At 53.0% G+C, this 22956-nt stretch overlaps 1 protein-coding gene across 7 annotated transcripts in view; it reads right to left on the bottom strand.

The window, feature by feature from the left end:
• Nucleotides 1–505: 505 nt before the first annotated feature.
• CHST3 (carbohydrate sulfotransferase 3) overlaps nt 506–22956 on the bottom strand; it is a 36127-nt gene continuing 13676 nt past the window's right edge. The window contains exons 2-5 of one of the 7 annotated variants that reach the window (XM_042960593.1): nt 7349–7575; nt 4279–5879; nt 3222–3347; nt 506–1923 (exon numbers count right to left, since the gene is read on the bottom strand). In XM_042960593.1, the coding sequence (XP_042816527.1) occupies nt 4580–5879; nt 7349–7488 (1440 nt within the window). In that variant the 5' untranslated portion in view covers nt 7489–7575 and the 3' untranslated portion in view covers nt 506–1923; nt 3222–3347; nt 4279–4579. Of the gene's footprint in view, nt 3348–4278; nt 5880–7348; nt 7576–22956 lie in introns of all 7 variants that reach the window. The other 6 variants (XM_042960596.1, XM_042960594.1, XM_042960597.1 and 3 more) reach the window with 6 other exon arrangements.

The following is a 22956-nucleotide window of genomic DNA, read 5'->3' as shown; positions in this document are numbered from 1 at the left end:
GGGTGCCCAGTTCAAGCCCAATGGTAGAGGAAGCAGGGTATTTTCCCAAATGAAATACCTGGTCTACAGTATGAGCTGGGTGCATGGGGCTGGCACTGCATTCATATCCGTGGAAACACATACAACCAATTCGTCCCCCAGGCATATAGTCATGGAATGACAGAGGACACGGTGACCAAAGGATCTCAAAGCTCTTAAGACATCTGAATTTGCCAATTCTGCTTTGTCCTTTTGAGGTAAAGAGCAGCTTCCAGTATTCCTGAAACTGTGGGCAGCTGAGAGGCGATACGGTTGCATTCGGGAAGCCCTGGGCCTTCTGCCTCTTGTCCAGCTGGACCACGTCCTGGGAATTTTCGCTAGCAAACCCACCAACCTGGGACCCCTGGATTTCAGCGGGTGCTCCTTTCACTTAGTACAGATCAGCAAGGCCTACTTGGTTTCTGCAGACATGCTTCCCCACCCCCACCTCTCCCCAACCCAGGAATCCCTCCCCCCAGGACCTGCCTTTGTTCTCAGCCATGGGATTGGGAGCGAGGGATGGCCTCAGAGATGCAGCCGTCTGGTCTTCTGCTCCTGTCCTCCATAATCCAGGCCCTACAGGCAATTAAAATAGGCCCTAATGTGCAAGAGGACCACCAGGGCTGGAAGAGACCTTCCGGGTCAGGACCAGACCACCTGATGCTTCCATCTCTAGACCAGGCCCCCATCTTCTGGGACAGGGATCCCCTGACCTCCTGTTGGATCTCACTCGTCATCAGACAGGGCAAAGGACAGAACAGAGGTGGTGGGGAAAGATGTCACTGGAATGGGTTGGGTGGGCCCTCTGCTCTCAGGGGTCCAGTCGGCAGCTGCCCCATTAGACCGGCCTTTGGCAGTAGCTTCCAGGCTGAGCATACTGGCAGACGGGGAGTAAACTCTTCAGTAAACTTTTTTTTTTCCTATTCATTTAGTTATTTATTTTCAAGTGTGTGTATCACATGAAGGGACCAAAGGCTAGAATTTGTTCATGTCTCTCAATCTCAGTAATAACTTGGTGATAACCCACTGCGGGAGGCGGGGGTGTGCCACAGAGTTGTGAATCTGCTTTCTTTCCTCTCTGTGGGGACTCAGGAACCCTGCTCCCCACCGACTGTTCCCAGAGACCCCTGCCCCCAACCTGGTGCCCTCATCCTCTCCGAGGCTTACAAACAAGGCCAGAGGAGAAGCCAGGAATAGGCAGCAGTGGTGACAGCCTGTGGGTGTTAGACACTACCCTGTCTCACCAAGGCCTGGAATGTTCTGAACTATTTATATAGGCCGGGCTAAAGAGGTCTTCATCAAGAAAAAGAAAATGAGTAAACACTCATTGCTGAATGGGCCTCTTGTTCCGGGGAAGCCGGCAGCCCCAGAGGTGAGGCCTCAGCTGCTCCCTCTGTCTGCGGGCAGGTGGACGCCATACAGGGGAGAGGCTCCTGATGGAGCAGTAAGAGTAGAAAAGCCCGGACTGGCCTCACTGGAAAAGGAGGCACTGGCCCAGCTGGACCGCCTTCCTCAGCCCAGCTGCCTGCTGAAAACCACAAGTGCGTAACTCCAACCGGGCCCCCCATAGAATAAAGTCAGTAGTCGCCCCCACCCCGTCCTTCCCCAAACCCCGAGAGTTCCCGGGAGCATTGCCGAGTCCCAAGGCAACACTCGCTTGAGTTGTGCCCTGTTTCAGACACCAGGGCAAAAGTAATACAGCAGAAAGGGCCTTAAATGCCGCATCTTCAAATCAACAAGAAGAAACCAAGGTACCTCCCTAAACAACACCCTGGGGCCAGCACAACTCCGTGCCCTTGGTTTTAGTCTTGTGCTCTGAATCGTCTTCGAGTGTCCTTGTGTGTATGGAGTCAACGGTTTCTAGTATTATTTTGTCTTTCTCGATTTGGGTACAGCTTTGCGTCCCTGCAAAAAATAAGGTATTTTATGTCTCTTCTTTGTCACAAAATAAATAAATTAAGTCAACTTGCAGTGTACAAATTGTCAATGTCCTGAGAAGTCCCAAAGGTCCATTCTCCGCACAGTCCTCGGAGCTCAGGGGTGGAGACCTTGGCCGCAGAGGCATAGGAAGGAAGGAAGAAGTTTGCTGTCCACACCAGGAGGGCCCCAAGAAGAGCCCCAGATGGAGGTACCTGCCTCCGTCCCTGCCCCAGCCCCCACCAACCACAGGTGGGGAACCGTGTGGGGAACAGTGTGGGGAGGGGAAAAACAGCTAGTGCTTCCGGGCTTCCAGAAACATCCTGGTCTCTCTCTGCCCCAGGGTCAAGTTTTCAGAGCTGGAGTCCCTTTGGACCCCAAATCAGAGCCAGCTCCCTGCACAACTTATTTCGGGACTGGAGACCCTAGACTGGAGGCCTCCTTGAACGACTTGAAGTTCACGGAGACCCAGCAGCTCAAATGTGATTGTGAGAGACCCCACAAAATGGCTACAGTCCTCACCGTCTCAAACAGCAGCTTCTAGCTGCTGGGAGGACACACTCCTCCCTTCCCCACGGCAGCACCAGCTGGACTCAGATCCTCTCTTTCCCTCGTGTCCATATTACTCAATCCAAAACTCAGCCCTCTGGGTTTGACAACAGGATAGATCTGACATAGAAGTTGTCCAGGAAATCAGAAACAGCCCTAGTGAACTGGGGCAGCTCTTCGAGTTCTGGGGTGGACTGAGCTCTGCTCCCCAGTTTGGGCTGGGGGTAGAAAATGACCTCCACTGTGGGGGCATCTGCTGCTTGGCCATAGGCCCTGCCCCCCCAGGAAATGCATTTGGACCTGAAAGAGATGTTCAAATCTGGCCTCGTCTCAGGGAGAGGATGAGGGCTAATTTATGTTGCTTCTGGACACACAGCAAAGAACACTGGTGGTTTCTGAGATTCGTTCCACATGGGGTTCAAACAGAAACGCCCGTGGGGCACTGTGGGTTGCCATGTGGCCGCCCAGGCTCTGGTCCTTCTGGGAAAAGCCTCTTCTTCCTCCTCCTCTCCCTCCAGCAAGAGCCAGAGTGCTCCCTGCTGGTCCTCCCAGCCCCCTAAAGCCCAGATTGCTGTCACGCAGCACTTCTGTAGAAACAAAATAAAAAACATAGCCACAAGATACCAAACTATAAATAACTTTAAAAAAAAAACAAACACCCAGATAAAATACCCAGCCTATCCCAAGTTGAGCAACACTTTTCCCAGGGCCCAAAAGGAGGAATTACAGATACGAACATGTAACCATGGTGACCAACCATGAGGCTGACCTCTGTCTCCTGTCTTCTTGGGGGAGGGGTATCCTGATGTGACTTCTCCCTCAAGGGCACTCTGCACTCTTCTGGGCCCTGCCCCACACGAGGCCTGGATGGAAATGGCAGGACTCAGCTGCCTTTTGCCTCCAGTCAGACCTGAGGCAGCCTTCAAATATGGACTCGCTCTCAGGGAGCCAGTGGAGCTGGGACGGGGCCTTTGGGCTGCAGTCATGTGAGGACTGGCCACATCATTTCAAAACATCCTGCCTGCCAGCAGAGAGGATGTGAATGGGCCAGAGGAGGTAGCCAGGAGAATCTAAGGCGGGCAGGGGCCGCAGACTCGGAGGTTCCGTATCCACCGCTCAGTCCTAAACCTGGTCAGAACAGGGTCATGGCCCATGACTGTGTTTCCTTCCATGTCCCTAAATAATTCTAAAAATGTAATTAAAGGCTGCTCTTTAGGTGTGTGATAGTTCAATTCCGTGGGCATAAAGCAACAGGGAAGCCTGTGGTGGGTATGTGCGTAGGTGTGTGGACTTGTGTTTCTATGATGTTTCTGTGTCTGTGTCTGGTATATGTAGGTATCTGTCTTTTACACGTGTAGGTGTGCTTTGTAGTTCTACGCAGGGCTGATGTCAGTGACCCGCACAGCGATTCCATTCATGAAAATACTGAATCATTCTTGGTTGATAAGCCCTGGCTGTCATCCTCTGACATTCTGGGCTGTTCCAGCCCCTCCCCTCAGACCCATGCAGATTCCACACTGGATTGTGTAGAAATCCAGAGACTGTCAGGTGAACAGTGAGTACAGCAGGAAGTCTGACTGCGGCTGGTGGGTGCCCAAAGCCCCTTCGGGTTAAACATCTGGACTCTGGCCCACGGGGTCTACAGGCATTTATGTAGTTTTGGGTGTATGCTTGTGTGTGTGTGTGTGTGTGTGTGAGAGAGAGAGAGAGAGAGAGAGAGAGACAGAGAGAGAGAGAGACAGAGAGAGAGAGAGACAGAGACAGAGAAAAAAAGGCTTGTCAAAATTTCCAGACCTGCGGGGAGCCTGCTCAGGAGACCGCAGCCCCTCAGGTCTGGGTCTGGCGGCCCTCACGGACGGGCACTGTCCTGTTCTCGGTGAGAGACCCCGGGCCCAAGGCTGCAGTGGGGGAGCTAGCTGGCGGGGGGCCTACTTCTACGGCGGAAGGGCGGCCTGCCCCGCCCGTGGCCGCCGCCCGCCCGCCAGCCCTCGGCGAGAGCCACCGTGTCACCGCCCGCGGGGGGGGCTAGGGGGGTGGTGCGAGGAAGGCAGGGCGGGCCTTTCACAAGGAGGGGCGCACGCGGCCGCGGGCCCCCCTACGTGACCCAGAAGGTTCCGCGCTCCTCCAGCAGGCTGACGGAGCGGTTGGTGAGAGAGGCGGCGTCCCGCGCCAGCCGGTAGCCGAACAGGTGCATGGCCGGGGCGCAGGCGGCCTGCACCACCTGCGCCAGCTTGAAGGGCATGCTGAAGCGCCACTTCTCGAACTGCTCCGAGGAGTTCTTCTGCGTGGAGTAGATGCCGCTGCCGTCCTGGGCCGCCTGCGTGTTCCTCCGGATCCAGTCCTCCACCTGCGCCGTCAGGGGGATGCCGGCGAAGCGGTACATCTCGCGCGCCTTCTGCAGCGGCCAGCGCGCCACGTCCTCGTAGCGCACCAGCATGTAGCGGCCGCGCAGCCAGGCCGGCTGCCGGAGGCCCAGCTCGGCCGACAGCCGGATGCTCTCGCAGTTGCCCCTCAGCCGCTGCACCTCCTCCTCCCCCAGCCGCGCCTGCCCCTCGGCCAGCCACTTCTTCCAGCCCTCGTACTTGCCGGCGAAGGCCACCATGCGGGAGGCCAGCACGGCGCGCGGGTCGCGCACCAGCTGGATGACGCGCAGGTCCAGCCGGGGGTCCTCGGCCAGCGGCTGCAGGAACTCCAGCTGCCGGATGCGCACGGCCTTGAGGGCCATGTGCTCCTTGCGGCGGCAGGCCTCGGCCGCCAGCGTCACGTTGAGGGGCCCGCAGCGGCGGTTCTTGCAGTGGTACTTCTCGAAGACCTTCTTGACGAAGGGCGTGCACACGGGGTCCTCGCACAGGGAGCGGCTGGAGCCGCGGCGGAACATGAACTGGGTCAGGTGGTCCTCCGGCAGGGGGCTGATGAAGTGCTCCAGCACGTACAGGTCGCACAGGAACAGCTGCTTGAGCACGTCGCGGTAGACGAGCGCCGAGCCCGCGGCGTTGGCGCCTCCCGACTCGAAGGACACGGTGCGCTCGATGTGCCACAGCGGCTCGAAGAGGTAGAAGATGTTGCCCTGCTGGTTGAAGAACTCGCCCACGAACGAGGAGCCGGTGCGGGTGGTGGCCATGAGGAGCACGTGGCGCCGCGGCCGGGCCTCGCGGGGTCGGGGTGGCTCCTTGGCCTTGGCCTCCGCCTCCCCCTGGGCCCCGCCGGCGGCCTCCGCTGCTGGCTCTACACCCAGCTGCAGACTGAGGTTTCGCAGGCGGCCCTGCAGCTGGGTGAAGGCCGAATCGAGCTCGCTCAGGGACAGAAGGGACGCATTGTCGGCCAAGATGAGGGCTGGGTCGGTGCTGTTGGCGTCTGCCAGGGGTTGTGGGATCTGCTTCAGCCTGTCTGACACCCTGGGGGGACAGAGGGAAATCGGAGTCAGTGAGTGACGGGGACTCCATCCCTTGGGCACCCCTAAGCACCCTGCAGGGCTGATCACCCAAAGCCTGTCTTAGTTGGGTTTCCCCAGAAGCAGACCATGAGGCAAGGGTTTGGGTGTGAGTAGTTTATTTAGAACATGATCACAAAAAGAACTGGCAGAGAGGCAGAGAAGAGGGGTGGGAAGAAAAAAGTCGGTCTAGGGTGAGCGGGCTGTCTCTGTGAGCAAACCAATCCCACTAGGGCACCTGGGAGGACACACCTGAGGATTCTCTTGCCTAAGGGATATGAAGCTCCCAGCTGGCCTTGGCTGAGGGCTGCTCCCAGAGGCATTTACTCCCTGCATTCCTGGCTTGCCGATGTACAGGTGGAGAGAAAGTTCTCTGGTGGAGAGCTGCAGAGGCTTGCAGCAGGATCCCGTGGGCACGAACTGGAACAGTTCATGCTGAGAAACCCAGGTGGGGCAGTGACTGCCTGCTGCACAGTCCAGTTCCTAATCTATCCATGTGGCTGATGCTTTCTTGCAGGGGTTGTGCTGGGAGAGCAGGTCTAAGAAATCTTTGTACGTCCAGCAGGCTCACCAGCAGAGGCACTTACTGCACACAAAGGTACACTGCCAACTCCATGCGGCAGCATTCCCAGTGTAGCTGAGGTGAGTGCACACCCCTGGCGTTTAGCAATACACAACCTGAACAACTGCACATGGGAGGCAGCACCTGGTAGGCAGCCCCACCTACCAGGTATGTGTGCCAAAACCCTGCCTTTCCATGGGCTCACCCTCATCCATGGCTTCAGGCTGGTATAGGAGGTGTGCTGATAATGTGAGGCTTTATCCTAGCCAAGAAGTAAATTAGTAATAACCATGGTCAGCAAATACTAGATACCAACTGCGTGCAGGCACTGAGTTAATGTTTTACATTTCCTCATTTAATCTTTACTAGGAAGACCCCATTGTTAGCCATATTTTTAAAATATTTATTTACTTTATGTGTGTGTGTTTGAGAGAGAGAGAGAGAACAAGTGGGGAAAGGCAGAGAGAGACACAGAGAGAGAATTCCAAGCTCTGAGCTATCAGCATGGAGCCCAATGTGGGGCTCGATCCCACGAACCGTGAGATCAAGACCTGAGCCCAAATCAAGAGTCGGACGGAGCCACCCAGGTGCCCCGTCGTTACCCATATTTTACAGAAGAGGAACTTAAGACAGAGAAAGTGATTTTGTCCAAGCTGTCACAGCTAGTGAGGGCCGGAATCGGGATTCCAACCCAAATTGCGTGAATCCAGAGCCCAAGTGTTACCCCTGAGCAGTGATGAGGACGTGCGCAAGACCCACTGCCTGGGCAGGGGAGGGGCCTGGTGATGACTGGTTGAAGAGCTGCCTTTGTAAGACATAGAGCCTCCACCCACCCCTCCCTGATAAGGAAGACGTGTGCTGGCACCCCTCACCTTGATATGATTTTATTTTCCTTTTCAATGAAGACAAAAACCACCACCACAAAAGCCAGGAAAAGGGCATATTTGCTCTTCATCCTCAGGCTGTGCAGAAAGTCCCGGCAGTCCTGGGGGAAAGCGAGTCCTTTCTCCATGGGGAAGGGGTGGGGGGCGTGGGCTCTCAGCTCAGGAGCATTGCTCAGGACCTGGCTCCGCGTCTTCAGGTGGGGGACACCCTTGTCCTGTGAAGAGACAGGTGGTCAGGACACCCTTGTCTGGAGATGAGGAATGAAGAGGGGTTTTCCCACCAACTTCTGAAGGTCGTGGCCCTGCTTGGCAGCCAAAGCCCCAGAGCCACTCTCCCATAGATGAGAGAGCAAATCAAGTCATTTAAAACGCTAGTCAGCCCTTTGATTAATTCCTCCCACTTCCATGAATTTATCCTTTGACCTCACACATAACTCAAGGGCAAGTGCATGGAAGAGTGTTCCATGTACTATAAATGTTTGAAACAAAAGACTACAAATACCAAAAAAAAAAAAAAAAAAAAAAAAAAAAGATGGAGGTGGACCTATAAACGCTGATGTTAATAGTCTAATATATATATTAGATCCTTCACTTGGGTCCTTCCAAAATCCTTCTCGTGGCCTCAGCCTTTCACGTCTCAGCTTCCGGGAGCAGCCTCCCCCTGACTAGATTAGGGGTCCCCTGGCCCCACTGCCATGCAGACTCCTATTAGTGCCTGAGACTGTCGTAAGGTGAGCCCACTTGTAATGACTTGTTCAATGCTGATCGTCCTTCGTGGAGTGCAGGGAGTTTGTCCAGGCCCCTCATTATCCCTTAGCACTGGGCCAGGCACACAGGACATACTTATGCATGGTTGCCAAATGACAGAGTGGATAAAGGAACAAATGACCCTCAGCGGAAGATGTATATACATTTCTACACACACACACACACACACACACACACATACCTGTCCTGCATCATGAGCCCGATTCCAGCATAACACCCTTCATCCCATAATCTACCCCTTCTCCTTAAGGACCTTCATCCATGGGATACTATCTGCTCCAAGTTTGGAAAAATCTTATGACCTGGTACAGTGCACCCAGGATCATCTCTCTCCCTCTGGAAAAGGTAGATTTTCCCACAGAAGCAGCTGACATTGACGTGAGGGAGAAGGAGGGCAGGAAGGCAGGTCCTAGGGTTGACCTTCATCACATAATGGAAGTGGCTAGAGGGACAGCCAAATCATCTGTCCTTTGGGGAAAACAGTGGGGCAGGGGCTCTGCAATACGAGGAGGCAGATGTGTAACCGGGCAGCCGAGTGGAGGGCCCTGGCTGCACAGGGTAGAGTGGTGCTGAGGCTTCCTGGATGTGGTTGGGTGGAGAGGGGCCCAGGGGGGAAGAGTGGTGTGGGGTCAGCTCCAGGGCAAGTGGAATACTCCTGCCTCTTCCTAATTCTTCCGGGCCTTTCCCCACACACTCATGAAACAACTATTTCCTGAGCACCCACTATGTGCCAGCCTCCGGTCTAAGCACTGGGGATACAAGCAGTGAACAAGCAGACCTGGCCCACAGCCCTCATGGGGCTTACGCTCTGGTTGGAAGGGCCATCTGGAATGATGTGGTAGCTGAAATTTATTGAGTGCTTACCACTCTGCCAGGTGCCCTGTTAAGCACTTGATTGGCATTTCCTCATCAGATCCTTACAGAAGTCCTATTAGGTAGCAGCTCTCCCATTTTACAGATGAGGAAACTGGGGTTGAGAGAGGTTAAATAACTTGTCGAAGATTCCTCCAGCAGCCGCCCTCATCACCCACCCGAGATCAGGTCACTCGAGCCTCTCAGTGCTCCCCAGTCACCCCCACTGTAGCCCATATGGTTGGGCTTTCCAGCGGATGGTCTGTCTGTCCTCCTTTCCCAGACCCCGTGCCCCTTGAAGTAGAGACTAGCATCTAAAATGGTACCCAGAATATATCAGCTGCCAAAAAAACCCCACTACTGATCAAACCTTTCAAAGTTGATGCCTGGCTCAGTGCCTGGCAGGCTGTCAGCATGAGTGCAGAATGACAGAGCCAGGTTCCTCATACACCCTGTTTAGCCCAGGGTGGGGTGTGAGGCCGCCTGTCGCTCTGGAAGGGTGAGACCCAACAGAGTCTGCAGGGCAAAAGGGACTGAAATCTGACTTTCTGCCCTCTCATCTCTTGGCTGAGAGTTGCCTGTGTCTGATGATGTGAGGGAAGCAGAAGGAGCTGAGACCAGAAGTCCTGGATTTTAGTCTTTCCTGCATGTCTGCCATGCTGTGCAACCTTGTATGAATGACTTAACCTCTCTGGGCCTCGGGTTCTTCACCTATAGCATGAAAAACCTGTACATAAGGCTGCTGTGGGGAATGGAATCTGGGGCGTGGTAAGCGTTCATTAAATCCAAGAGGGGAGAAAAGGCAGGGGTGGAGTGGGGGGACTTGCCTTCACTGTCGTCTCCCTTCTGGGTCTTTGGTAAGATTAGAAGTTTGGCTGCCTTGATGACAAAGCTCCTGCACCTTCTCCTCCCCTCCCTACCAAGCACGGTTTCTATTTGAGTTGCCATCCCAGTCCCCTCATCCCCCCCGAAAAATACAGGGTTCCCAAGAACCTTCTCGGCATTGCCCTAAAAGGAAGAAGCAATGGTGAGGACTCTCTCCCACATGACACACAAGGCAGACTGTTGGCTCCTTTGCCCTGTCCCAGCAGGCTGGCCCTAGCTTTAGCTTTGGAAGCCCAGTGGATGGTGGGCACGCAGGTGAGAGAGGTTTGGCGGTCCCAGGGGGAATGTGGGAGGTCCCCAGACCCAGGAGTCAGGAGAGGAGGTCCCCAGACCCCCAGAGAGGCCAGGAGGTCATAGGGTCATGAAGGAGGAAGACGGGGCCAGGATGGCGGTCACCTGACAGAGCTCTAGGCAGAGGCCGTCGGTAAGAAGTAGGTCTGTGACAGCTGTGAACACTAGTCAAACCTTGGTGCTGCCTCCCTCCCCAAACCCGTGCTGCACCCTTGCTTAGCTCATGGGGAGAACGAAGCAGCTTTTCCTCCTCTTGGGAGATGCCACCTCCCGGGGGGAGTACTTGATACCCTCCCCCCACCGCCCCCAACACCCAGCAAGTGATGTGACAGCCAAAGGCAAAGGTGGGATGCCAGCCAAGGTCCCGTTTCCAGGGCACCAGGGCCAAGAGTGAAGGAGGCCAGAAGCACAGGCCAGCCCAGCTCTGCCTGGATGCAGCAGGTGGTAGGACAGCTGCCCTTGGCCCTGTTATACCCAGTGCTCAGCTCTGGAGTCCTCCTCCGGAACCCTTCCCTGACCACCGACCTCACACTGACCATCTCCCCTCCCCCATCATTTCCCTTCTCAGCATCCTGCTTTATTTCCTTCCTGGACCGAAATGTGCTTGTTTCTTGCCTATTTCAGCCCCTGGAGTGGGTTCCATGAGAAGAGAGCTTTGTCGGTCTGTTCCACCTTCGTTATTCTGTGCCCAGAATCCCAGTGCCCTAGTCTGGGTGTGTACTGGGCACAGGACAGGTGCTCTGTAACACTTGTTGAATGAATGGATGAATGGATGAATGCCTTTTCCAAAGCATTTAGCCCAGCGTGAGGTGCTTACTCATTCTACGTGGATGGGAAGTATGGAGAAGAGAAAGCAGGTGTTTCCTAAATGAGTGAACCGTGCACGTGCTATGAGCATGTGCATGTGTGTGCTGAGTGTGTGCCCTGAGTGTGTACTAGAAGGATGTGCTGAGTGTGTACTACAGGCCAATACTACAAGTGCGTACTATGGGCAAAACTTCAAGCTTTGGGGTTTCACATACATCAGTCTCTGGAATTATCATTATCAATCCGGGATGTCATTTGGGGATGAAGAAACTGAGCCTCGGGGCTTTCAGTTCAAGCCTGTATAGCTATGTGCTAATGATGGGAGGGCAGAAACCCGCCACGGGTAGCCCAGGCAAAGCTTCGTGAGGGAACACCGAAAAGGAAGTGGGCTGAGCTGAGGCCCTAACTCTAGGCACCGGCTTTCCTGCCCTCCTCTTTCCTCAGGGGCCTTTCTGCTCAGGCCTCCCTCCTGCCTGGCAAGGGGCCCTCACTAGACAACAGTTGTCTACTTGGATGCCTCCCAGCCTCCCCCTGCCTCCCCTAGGAGGAGGTGGGGTCCTAGAGTCTGCTGTGAATGGAGCTCTGATAAGGGACGGGCCCTGCCAGGCATTGCATCAGGCAGCAAAACTCCACTCCCCTCACTTGCTGGGCCCAGGAGCGCAGTGGGGGCTGGGCCACAGCGGTCACAGGCCCCGATCCCACAGCTGCTCCATCAGAGGAAGAGCCACCCAGAGAAGAGAAGCTGAGGGACGGGGGGGCTCCGTGGGAGCCGTGAAGCCCACTGTGGGGAACTCTACACCAACAACCCGTGGGCCACAGCCCTGGGGGGCCAGGAGGTGCCCCAAGCGTGCCATGCCACCAAAGCCCATAAGGAGGGTTTCTGTGAGTTGTCTCCAAATCCCCCAGAGAGCAGGACAGAGGGCAGGGCAGGGAGGAGGAGTTCAAACGCCGGCCTGCCCATGAGGTAGGTGATCTTTGCTTGGAGAACGCAGAAGCCCAGCCAGGGGCCTGTCCAAGCTAGGTTCCATTCCACATCAGCAAGGATGGCTTGGGAAGGACCAAGGCCCCCCTGCATCTCAAGCTTAGTGTCTAACAGGAGAGTAAATGCCTAGGGGGGCTGTTAGATGCATCAGGGAGTGAAGGAAGAAGGGAAGGAATAAAAGAATGAAGTGAACGAACGTCTGGCTGATGCTCCTTGCTGCAGCTTGGGGCTGTCATTACTCCTCGGGCTTGCTCACATTCCAGGGCTCCAGCTTCCCCTCCCAGGAACAGACCCCTCTGTGACTTCCTTACGGGCGTGTGCTCCGCCTCAGCCAAGACAGAGACAGAGTAGAAGCAGCCAACGGTGAAGGTGTGTATCACCTGAGCGGCCATGGACAGCCAAGAACTTGTGAGAAGCTGAGGGCCACAGCCATGAGGTGGACCATGGGGCTGAGGGCCAGCCTGGTGGGGGCAGGGCTGCCACAGACTCTCGGGGAGCCCGCCCTGTTTCGCTCTGTGGGGATGAGGGGGAACACACGCTCTACCCCCATTTGAGAGTCGCTTCATCGGGGCCTGCTCAGCCCTGTGGGCAAAACATCCTGCGTAAAACCCCAGAGCCTGTGTAAAACAGGTTCGTGAAATACAGGGCCCCAGAGAATGGTCCCAGGCCTCCCTGTAAGCAAAGACACTTCCAACACCTCTCACACTGAACCTGGGGCCCTGGGCTGGGTCGGAGCTGAGTCCTGCTCTGGGCTTTGCTTCACTTGCCCAGACAGGGGCTCCAGTGGAAGCTGGTGTCCCGGATGTCCAAAAGAAATCTGTCCTGCATACCACCCCATGGATCATGAAAGAACATGGCTCTTGCCCTAAAACTGCAGAATGTCAGGATTGGTGATTTTCTTATCCACCCTTCCTCATTTTTCATCTGTAGAAATTCAGGCTCAGAGAGACCAAGGCATACAAAGTAGATGGTGACAAAACTCAACTACGTAGGTCTCCTGTCTCGCCGGCTAGTGCTGGCCCTGCCCCGCTTCATCGGTCTGACTCTCACAGCTCGGCCCCCTTAAGAAGCATCTGTACAGGGATGGCAATACATGGCACACGTCACCACTCAGCAGCCCTGCGCCCGAAGCAGACATCAGTAATCAATCAACGTCCCCTTTTCAGCTAAGACTGGATGTAGCCTCACTTCTCACTGCAATGCCAATCCATTCGGGTCATCATGTGAGATAAAACCAATTTGCCCTCCCAACTTTACAGGATCCTTCCTGGCTACCAAACAGAATTCCTCACCACCCCTTTGTTTGGCATGCTACGATCTGACATCACCCTGCAATGCCAGCCCAAATTCCAGGTCTCCTCTTACATAAACCTTCTATTCAAGCACATGTGCCTTGTATATCTATCCTCCAAGCCTTTGATTTAGTCCATAAAGCCCTTTACTGAACAAAACACCGCAGGTTATAATTAATGGTGAGGTTACTAAGAATAGTTAAGGCACCAAAATTTGCAAAAAAAAAAAGGCCTTTTGAAAACAACTGGAATGGACGCAAGGTTCTTAGAATTCCACCTTCTCCCTCACTTGGCTTGTGCTTCCATGAACGAGAGTGGAGGCGGAGTTACAGAGAGCCTAGGAAATTGCACAGAACCACTGCCAATCCATTCCATACCACAGCTGGCAAAGATCTTTGCACGGCTAATTTTATATTATTACTCGCATGCCTTTATATGTTTTTATGAATAAGAGCCAAAATTTAAAAAGTCTTAGGGCTTCCCCACAAAATGTTTTTTTGGGTTCTGGGAAAATTGGGGCAAGCCCACTGGAGTGCGTCTTGAATGTGAACATAATCTGCTAGGGGAACAACGGCAGAAAAAGGCTGAGGCCAATTGCCTAAAGCATATAAGGGCAAATCAGAGTAATGCATGGTGCCCGTTTTCTCACATATCAGATCAGAGGACAACGTATTCTGGAATATACTGTGCAGGTCAAAGGATGGGGAAACGACTAGCAGGGACCTGGTGCCCATCACGTGGCCACGTGCCCTCCACCTTCACCAGCCCGTCGAGGCACATGACCCAGATCGGATCAGTGGGACGTAGGTTAAAGTGACATGAGCCGCGTCAAGGGCTGGTCCTCCAGATGATCCCACACATTCCTCAGGCCCTCTCTTCTCTTGCTGTGGCAACACGGGAGGCCACATGTTCCAGCTGGCTGAGCACAGATCCTGAGCTGCTGCCTGGAGAGCCCCCCAACCTGAGCCAGATGTAGCGTAAGTGAAAAATAAGCCTTTGTTGGGTGTAGCCACTGAGATCGGGGGTCTGACTGTTACTGCAGCACAGGGTGTTCTGTCCTGATACGTAGGACCCTCTTGTTGATAGGAGTATCCTTTTTTTTTTAATTTTTTTTTTAACGTTTATTTATTTTTGAGACAGAGAGAGACAGAGCATGAACGGGGGAGGGGCAGAGAGAGAGGGAGACACCGAATCGGAAGCAGGCTCCAGGCTCTGAGCCATCAGCCCAGAGCCTGACGTGGGGCTTGAACTCATGGACCGCGAGACCGTGACCTGAGCTGAAGTCAGACGCTTAGCCGACTGAGCCACCCAGGCGCCCCTTGGGGAGTATCCTTTTTGAAGGACAATTTGGCAAAACCATCACCAATTTAAAAAAATTTAATTTATTTGAGAGGGAGAGAGAGAATGGGAGAGAAAGGTAGGGGGAGAGAGGGAGAGAGAGAAAACAGGGGGAGAGGGGCAGGGGGGAGGGAGAGAGAGACCCTTAAGCAGCCTCTATTCTCAGCACAGAGCCCAATGCAGGGCTCAATGCCACGACCTTGGGATCATGACCTGAGCCGAAATCAAGAGTTGGATGCTCAACCGACTGAGCCACCCAGGCGCCCCAAACCATTACAGTTTTAAATACACACTCCTGGGGCGCCTGGGTGGCTCAGTCGGTTAAGCGTCCGACTTCAGCTCAGGTCACCATCTCACGGTCCGCGAGTTCGAGCCCTGCGTTGGGCTCTGGGCTGATGGCTCAGAGCCTGGAGCCTGCTTCCGATTCTGTGTTTCCCTCTCTCTCTGCCCCTCCCCCGTTCATGCTGTGTCTCTCTCTGTCTCAAAAATAAATAAACGTTAAAAAAAATTTTTTTTTAAATAAATAAAAAAAAATAAATAAATACGCACTCCTTTTGACCGAGCAATACCACTTCTAGAAATTAATCCTGCAGATAACACTTGCAGATACACTGCACAGTTACAAGGATACCTACAACAGTAAACTGTTTCTAATGGCAAAAGGCTGAACATAACCTTAGTGTGTGTTAATAGGCAAAAAAAAAAAAAAAAAGAAGAAAGAAAGAAAGACCCACCCCCAAAACAAAAAACTAGTTAGATAAATGATGGTACCTTTATCAGCACAATACTCTGTGCTGATTAAAAAGAAAGAGGCAGCTCTCTATGGGCTGATGTGAAATGCTGTTCAAGATATGAGTGATACAAGCAAGGAGCAAGAACATGTGAGGTCTTACTACCATCTGTGGAAAATCGGGGGTGGACATGCGCAAATGCTGGTACACAGAACGCCTCTAAGAGAGAAAAACAAGAAACTGGCAAGAGTGGCTGGGGGAAAGTGGGAAACGGGGGCGGGAATGGGGACCCACTTTTCACTGATACCTTCTTGTATTGCTTGAATGTGTTACCATGTTAATTACCCTTTCCAAATAAGAAAAAGGAAGTGGTTATGAAATAAACTGGAATAAAAAAGAGTATATGGAATTGTGTTCTAATCCACTGCCTGCTACACAGTTAGTGCTTAACATGTACTTGATCGACCAAGTGTGTCTAAGAAGCTCTGGGAGAAACTTAACCCAGCAGGAGGAAGAGGGAGCCCTGACAAAGATGGTGACTGTCCCAGGTTTCCAGTATCTTAAACCGAAGAACGCTGTTAAGCTGAGGACAGCAAATAATTCTCAACCCACGAGCCAAAGCCATGAGCCGAAGATTGGTATTGACTGCCTAGAGCCCTGTGAGAAGACTGAGGTCAAGCTTGTTTTCCATGAGAAAGAATGTGGTGGTTGATTAGTGATGTCTGCCACGTGTGTAAGAGGGGAACGGGGTGACACGTGTGTCACATATTGGCCATTCCTACTTCAGGAGGAGCAGCCTAAGAAGGCTAGGAATCTTCTGGGCCATGGAGTTCTTTTCCTCCCTCATTCCGTATGTGCCCTTTGATTTCTGTTTTTGGTCGTGCTCGTTACTACAAAGGGCTGTGTTCATTTGCGGGTTTGGGGGCTTTTGTTAGTTTTATTGATCAGCAACCTTTCAACCAGAAATGTGTGCCAGTATGTATACACGCATACGGGCACATCGTAGGTGAACACGCTCAGGAGAAGCCTGGGGCTGCAGCGGGGGGGACCGGGGGTGCCCCTCAATATGGTCACACAGCTTTCCCACCTCACTCTGTGCCTTTGTGAAGAGAAGTCCACAACAGCATTTTGGAGATCACCGGGGAGGAAAAACTCTCAATACATAAGCCCAGGACCCCCTTCCTGCTCTATCCTACTTACTGAACTTCCTAAGGGGACTCCAGAACGTTCTGTGCCCAGAAACCCTCCAAGTATAGGACAGGATGGACAGAATTTCTTTTGCTCCCTATTCTTCCAACCCTCCTGGCTTTTGTGCAGAAGAAACAGAGTTTGGATCCTCTGGGGTACTTGTAGTCTTACAGTTTCCTCAAGCCCCCATATAATGGTGCATTAGCAGTAGGAAGGGGCTTTATTCCTTGTGACAAAAAAAAAAAAAAAAAAAAAGGGACCCAGCCTCTTCTCTTTTTCACCAGGGAGTTCTGCCCACCATCCAACCAGTATTGCATCTGTGGGGGGCAGCCAGGGGTAGGAGAGAGAGGGGCAGAGGGGTCCTAGCCCACACTGACTTCTGCTATGGTCTGAGCTGATCTATGGCCACGACGGAGCCTATCTGTACCTGGCCCTGGGAAAGGAGAGTCTGAGGGTGGGGAGAGGTCCAGGCAGTCAGCTGCCTACTCTGAACACTGGACAGAGGACCCTGCACTTAGAATCCGAGTTGGATCGGGTCCCTCTTCTCCCACTCACTCTGGTGACCGTGGGCAAGGTATTTAACTGTTCTGAGCTGTTGCGAGCATCGGATAAGCTTGTGGGAGACTCTGCATACAGGCTGGTCTTTATAAGCCAGAGCCTACCATGCTAGGAGTGCTGTTGGTGTGCACTCCCCTTGAGCATCTCTCGCTCAGCTGCGGTGTAGGCTGCTGCAGGGGAAGGGTGCGGGTGGATTCATTGCTTTTCCTGTGGGACCAGCCCAGACAATCCTTGCCTACTGTAGCCGTTGCTGCCCCTGTGACTACTGGTCACTAGAAAGCATTATTGGGAGGGACACTCATGCAATGCACCAGGCCTCAGGCCTGAACATGGCCATCGCCGAATAGTTTCAGGCTTCCCAGCTGGGAGGGCAAGTCAATTTCAACTCCTGGGCCAAGGCTGATAAATTGGAAGTGGCTGCCCAGCGCGCTGTATCTGAAAAGGTACGTCTCACAGGAGAAGAGTGCTATCTGTGATTGCTTGGTGACGTCTGCCATGGCTAGAGGGACAGCATGGCTCTTGGGCCTTTGCTAAGAGTCAGCCTGCGCTCTGCTTGGTAGCAGGTGAGAGTCACCTGGCTGGGGCAGGGGTTTGGGGGAGGGGGTGTTCAGAAGTTACTGAGGCCTGGGTCCCATCCCCAGAGATTATGAGTGAATTAGTCTGGGTATGGCTTGGGCATTGATTGTTTAAAGCTCCGCGGGTGGTTCTAACCTAGAATGGGCAAGGACTGAAAGCCAGGCTTTAGCCCATCCAGCTTGCTTAAGGAGCACCTGCCTGTGGCACCAGCTCAGGAGCAAGACCAGACTGGTGGTTGGGGGGGGGGGGGGGTGCTGGGGGGAGGGATGGTTGCTGATCTCTTGCTGACCAGGGACAGATGGCCATGCCAGGTGAACAGGTCTGTGTTCCTTGTTTCACTCAGGACACAAGCACTTGGGGGAACTTCTAGGTCTGTGTTGGAGCAGTCCATTTGAAACCAGCTCCCCTAAACCATGGGATACTACTCGGCCATAAAAAGGCATGAACTGGGGTTCCTGGATGGCTCGGTGGGTTAAGCACCAGACTCTTGATTTCGGCTCAGGTCATGATTTCACAGTCATGACTTCGAGCCCCAAGTTGGGCTCCGTGCTGAGTGTGGAACCTGCTTGGGAGTCTCTCTTTCCCGCTCCCTCTGCCCCTCCCATTTCCCCTCAAAATAAATAAACTTAAAAAAAAAAAAAAGGCATGGATTATTACTACACACAACTTGGATGCATTCCAGGGGTACTGAGCGAAAAAAAGCCAGTCTCAAAAGGTTACGTACTGCATGATTCCATTTATATAAAATTCTAGAAATGACAAAACTGTAAAGACGGAAGAACAGATTAGTATTGTCAGGAGCTAAGTTAGGGGTGGGGGCGGGAGGGACGTGGTTAGGGCTATAAAAGGCAACATGAGGGATCCTTGCGGGGCTCTGTCTCGACTGTCAGCGTCACTGTCGGCCCCTGCTTGGCCCAGAGCAAGTCTGTGTCGTGATCTTGTGTAAGACTTTTGTACGATGTTACCATAAGGGGAACTGGGTAATGGTTCATGGGATCTTTCTGTTTTACTTCCTAAAATTGCATGTATACCTATAATTGTCTCAAACCTCAAAAAGTTTAAAAATTGGGGACTAAGGAGTAGACTTGTCATGATGAGCACCGGGTGATATACGGAATTATAGTATCACTGTATTGTACACCTGAAATGAATATAACACTGTGTGTCAACTAACTAGACTTTAAAACTTAGACAATTTAAAAAGTTTAATTGAACAGCAAAAGAAAGGAAACTGGCTCTCACCACAGAGGCAGGGTTGAAAGAGGTCTTTGAAAATGCAGCTAGAGGTGGGTAAGAAGCCTGAGCAGAAACGGTCTTCCTGGGGGCAGGAGAGTGAACCGGTTGAATCCAAACTGGAACTCTGAGTCTGGCTTTTTGTAGAACCATGAACTGGTGACCCCCCTGGGATCTATTCATGTGCAAGGATAAACCTTGGGGGCTTTTTGCGGGGCAGGCTGAGTGAGGAAGTAGAACCTGATGAGGAAGCCCCATCCTTACAGAAGGAGAAAGCAAAAGAGGGAGGCAGGACTGGAGGGACTGACATGGTCTGTAACCACCACCACCCCCATCAGCTGGAAGGCCTGGCTTCCCAGTGGAAGAGACGCTGGGAACAGGCACAGGGTCCAGGAGAGGCCACACAAGACTCGGTGTGCAAAGAGTGCTGCCACAGGGCCCGGACCCCCAGGAGAGCTCAGCAGGGTCTTCCCAACTGTGTAACACGGGCACTCACGGTTTGTGAGAATTGGGCACGCCCCTGGCTGCTTTAGGGCCATTCTGCAGCTCCCAGGCAAGAAGGAGCAGGAGAAGGGTTTGAAGAACTACGGTAGAACTTGTAACAAGTTAAAAGTCTAGGGAAAGCACCTAGGGAACCTCTCTGGATGATAAAGGCTCACATTGGACAAGTTAATTCATTTGCAGAGTGCTGGGCCAAGCAGGGGCCGAGGCACTGGGAACAGAGTGGGGAAGAGACAGCCTGCGCCCCAGGGGAGCTGAATACTAACAAGTTAACCCTGACCAGAAACAAGGCACCTCACACATATGTGTTTAGTCCTCAGGACAACCCTACAGGAAGGTAGGGCAGTACCTTTCTAGGTACTGATCACTATCCCCACCTAGGCCAGGAGAGGCCAAACAACCTGCCCTCAGGCACAAGGGAGAGCTGGGGTTTGAACCCAGGCAGTCTGGCTCCACAGTTCATGAATGCAACCACTATGCTGAATCACTGAACAAACCGGTTTAGCCAAAAGGTGGGAGGCATATAGCAGAGGGCAGCTGAGAGTTCTAGCTGGGACTGGTCTACCAGGACCTGTCACCTACTTGCTGTGTGACTCTAGACAACCCTCTAGACCCTCTGTTTGTCTCACACTCCTCAAAGAGACACACGCGACCTCAAATAACAGGTCTTGGAGTCTTGGAAGAAACATCCTTTGAAGGCACAAGGCCACTGCCGGCCTCCCAGGAAATAGGAGCCTGCTGGCTGTCCCAGATAAGCAGCTGGTGCTGGCTGCGGGTGACATTGAGTGGAAGCTGCTCCTGCCCAACCCTGTGGTTCTGAACAGGGGCTGGTCTGCTGAAGTAGGGCCAGATCCTAGAGACTGCGTGACCTTGAAAGATGGCGTCATCTCCTCAGCAGAGGAGACCGGGGACAGTGCCCGTGGGCACCATTCCTCCAGAATCGAGCGAAGTTCAAACAGGGCATTCCACTGGGGGACAACCTGGCCCACCCTAGCTTTCCTCCACCCGCCTGCCCACCCCTGCATATATTCTCCCTGGCCAAATGGACCCCACCATTAGCAAAGGACACCAGAAAGAATGGGTCGCAGCTTGGATTCAGACCCATGTCTGTCTGGCTGCAAAGAGGGGCAGTGCAGTGAGGTGGAGAGCACACTGAGTGAGGGGTCCGACACACCTGAGCTCTTCCTGTTCCAGCTCTGTCACCCACCAGCTGTGTGACCCCAGGTGACTGTCTCACCTCCCTGTGTCTCACCTGTAAAACAGGTAGTAATAGCCCTGTATTCATTTCCTATAGCTGTTGTAACACCCGACCATCAACTCGGTGGCTTCAAACAACACCTATGTATTACCTTAAGGGTTCTGAATGTCAGGGGTGCCTGGGTGGCTCAGTCGGTTGAGCATTTGACTTCAGCTCAGGTCATGATCTCACCGTTCATGGGTTCGAGCCCCATTGTCTGGCTTTGCACTGAGAGCACGGAGCCTGCTTCAGATTCTGTCTCCTCCTCTCTCTGCCCCTCCCCCCGCTCACGAATGCGTGCTCTCTTTCAAAAATAAATAAATGTTAAAAAAAAAAAAAAAAAGAGTTCTGAATGTCAGAATTCCAAGGTCAGTTTGGACTAAAATCAAGGTGTCAACAGGCTTTCATTCCTTCCAGAGGCCTGAGGGGAGAATCTGCTTCATTGCCTTTTCCAGCTTAGCTTCTAGAGGCTTCCTGCTTTCCATGGCCCATGGCCCCCTCATCCATCTTCAAAGCCAGCAATGGCTGGTTGAGTCTTTTTTTCTTGAGGCATCACTCTGACTTTCTCTTCTATAGTCAAATCTCCCTTTTTTTAAAAAAAAAATTTTTAATGTTCATTTATTTATTTATTTATTTTTTTTTTTTAAACGTTTATTCATTTTTGAGACAGAGAGAGACAGAGCATGAACAGGGGAGGGGCAGAGAGAGAGGGAGACACAGAATCTGAAACAGGCTTCAGGCTCTGAGCTGTCAGCACAGAGCCCGACGTGGGGCTCGAACTCACGGACCGCGGGATCGTGACCTGAGCCAAAGTCGGCCGCCTAACCGACTGAGCCACCCAGGCGCCCCAATGTTCATTTATTTTTGAGAAAGAAACAGACAGACAGACAGAGCAAGAGTGGGGGAGGGGCAGAGAGAGAGGGGAGACACAGAATCCAAAGCAGGCTTCAGGCTCTCAGCTGGCAGCATAAGCCGACGTGGGGCTCAAACCCATAAACTGCGAAATCATGACCTGAGCTCAATTCGGACACTTAACCAACTGAACTACCCAGGTGGCCCTCAAATCTCCCTTTTATCAGGACCCTTATGCTTACATTGGGCCCACTGGATAATCCAGGGTATCTCCCAGATAATCTCCCTATCACAAAATCCTTAACTTCGTCACACTGCAAAGTCCCTTTACCATGGGGAAGTAACACATCCAGAGTGGGGTTCATGTGTAGACATCTTTGGGGAGCCATTATTCAGCCTCCCACAAGCACCTACCTCATAAAATGGATACTACAAGTTCAATGCTTAGCACAGTGTCTAACCAATAGTAGGCTCCCCTGGGAATGAGAATCACTCTGAGAGCTTTTATAAAACATCAGGGCCTAAGATTCACTCCTGAAAATCCGGGGTGGAGTGAGCTGCACACTGAAATGTTTATAAGCTCCTTGGTGACTCTGCTCGGCAGCCAGGGATGGGGTTGACCATAATAAGCATTGAACCCATGTCAGCAGCTAGTCTCACTCCCCACAGCTACTTAGCACTGAGCCTCCCTGCCCAGCAGCTGTTCAATAGATGTTTGTTGAATCACACTGAACTAAATCACTCCTGGGGCCCCAAACTTCCCCTGGGAAGGGATAGGAAGGGTGAGAGGGTCTCTCACTGCTGCATCAGGGCCTGAAGAATGAGGTTCTGTGGGCAGAGGCCAGCACTGGAATCAACTTCACACCCAGAAATGGCTGCCTGGGGGGGGGGGGGGGGGGCTGGAGTCCTTCCTCCTCCCCAAAGTCCAGTCAAGGGGGCCGTCCTGGGCTGAATCCAGTCATCAACGGGCCATTGTTAATGGAACAGAGGGGCTCTGTGCCCATTTAACACTTCCCTCCCTCACGAGGCTGCTCCCAGCTGAGGGCTGGCTTCTAGAGGATTGCAAGACTGGGGAGGGGGCCCCAAGGCTGTGAAGGGGGAGGATTAGGAGTGGGGGCTGAGAGTTCCCTGGTTGGAGGAGCAGAAGCAGCGTAAAACATTAGGCCAGTCTCAGAAGTCAGCAGGGCTGGGAAACCCCAGTGCTGATGCGCGCTCAGTTACAGTGTCAGGACGAGGTTCTGGTGAAAGTTGGGAATCCAGCGACAGCCAGTGAAACCCACCAGACCCCAACCGGAGTGGGAGGAACAGCTTTCCCCATGGGGTGGTCATGCTTGACTTACCTTCTTCCCTTTAAAAAACCAGAAAGGTGAATTCTGCATAGTAAATGGCACCTTTCATTCCCTATAGAAGAACAGTGTTTTCAAAAGGGCTGGGAGGGTTTTATGTTCTGTGGGTTTGGGATTTAAGAGGCAGGTAATTCAACCAGGGCTGGGCATAAATGTCCC

This window comes from Panthera tigris, chromosome D2 (genome assembly GCF_018350195.1).
Source record: "Panthera tigris isolate Pti1 chromosome D2, P.tigris_Pti1_mat1.1, whole genome shotgun sequence".
NCBI lineage: Eukaryota > Metazoa > Chordata > Mammalia > Carnivora > Felidae > Panthera > Panthera tigris.
The sequence above is the reverse complement of the archived record's forward strand: the minus strand, read 5'-3'. Positions and strand labels throughout refer to the sequence as shown.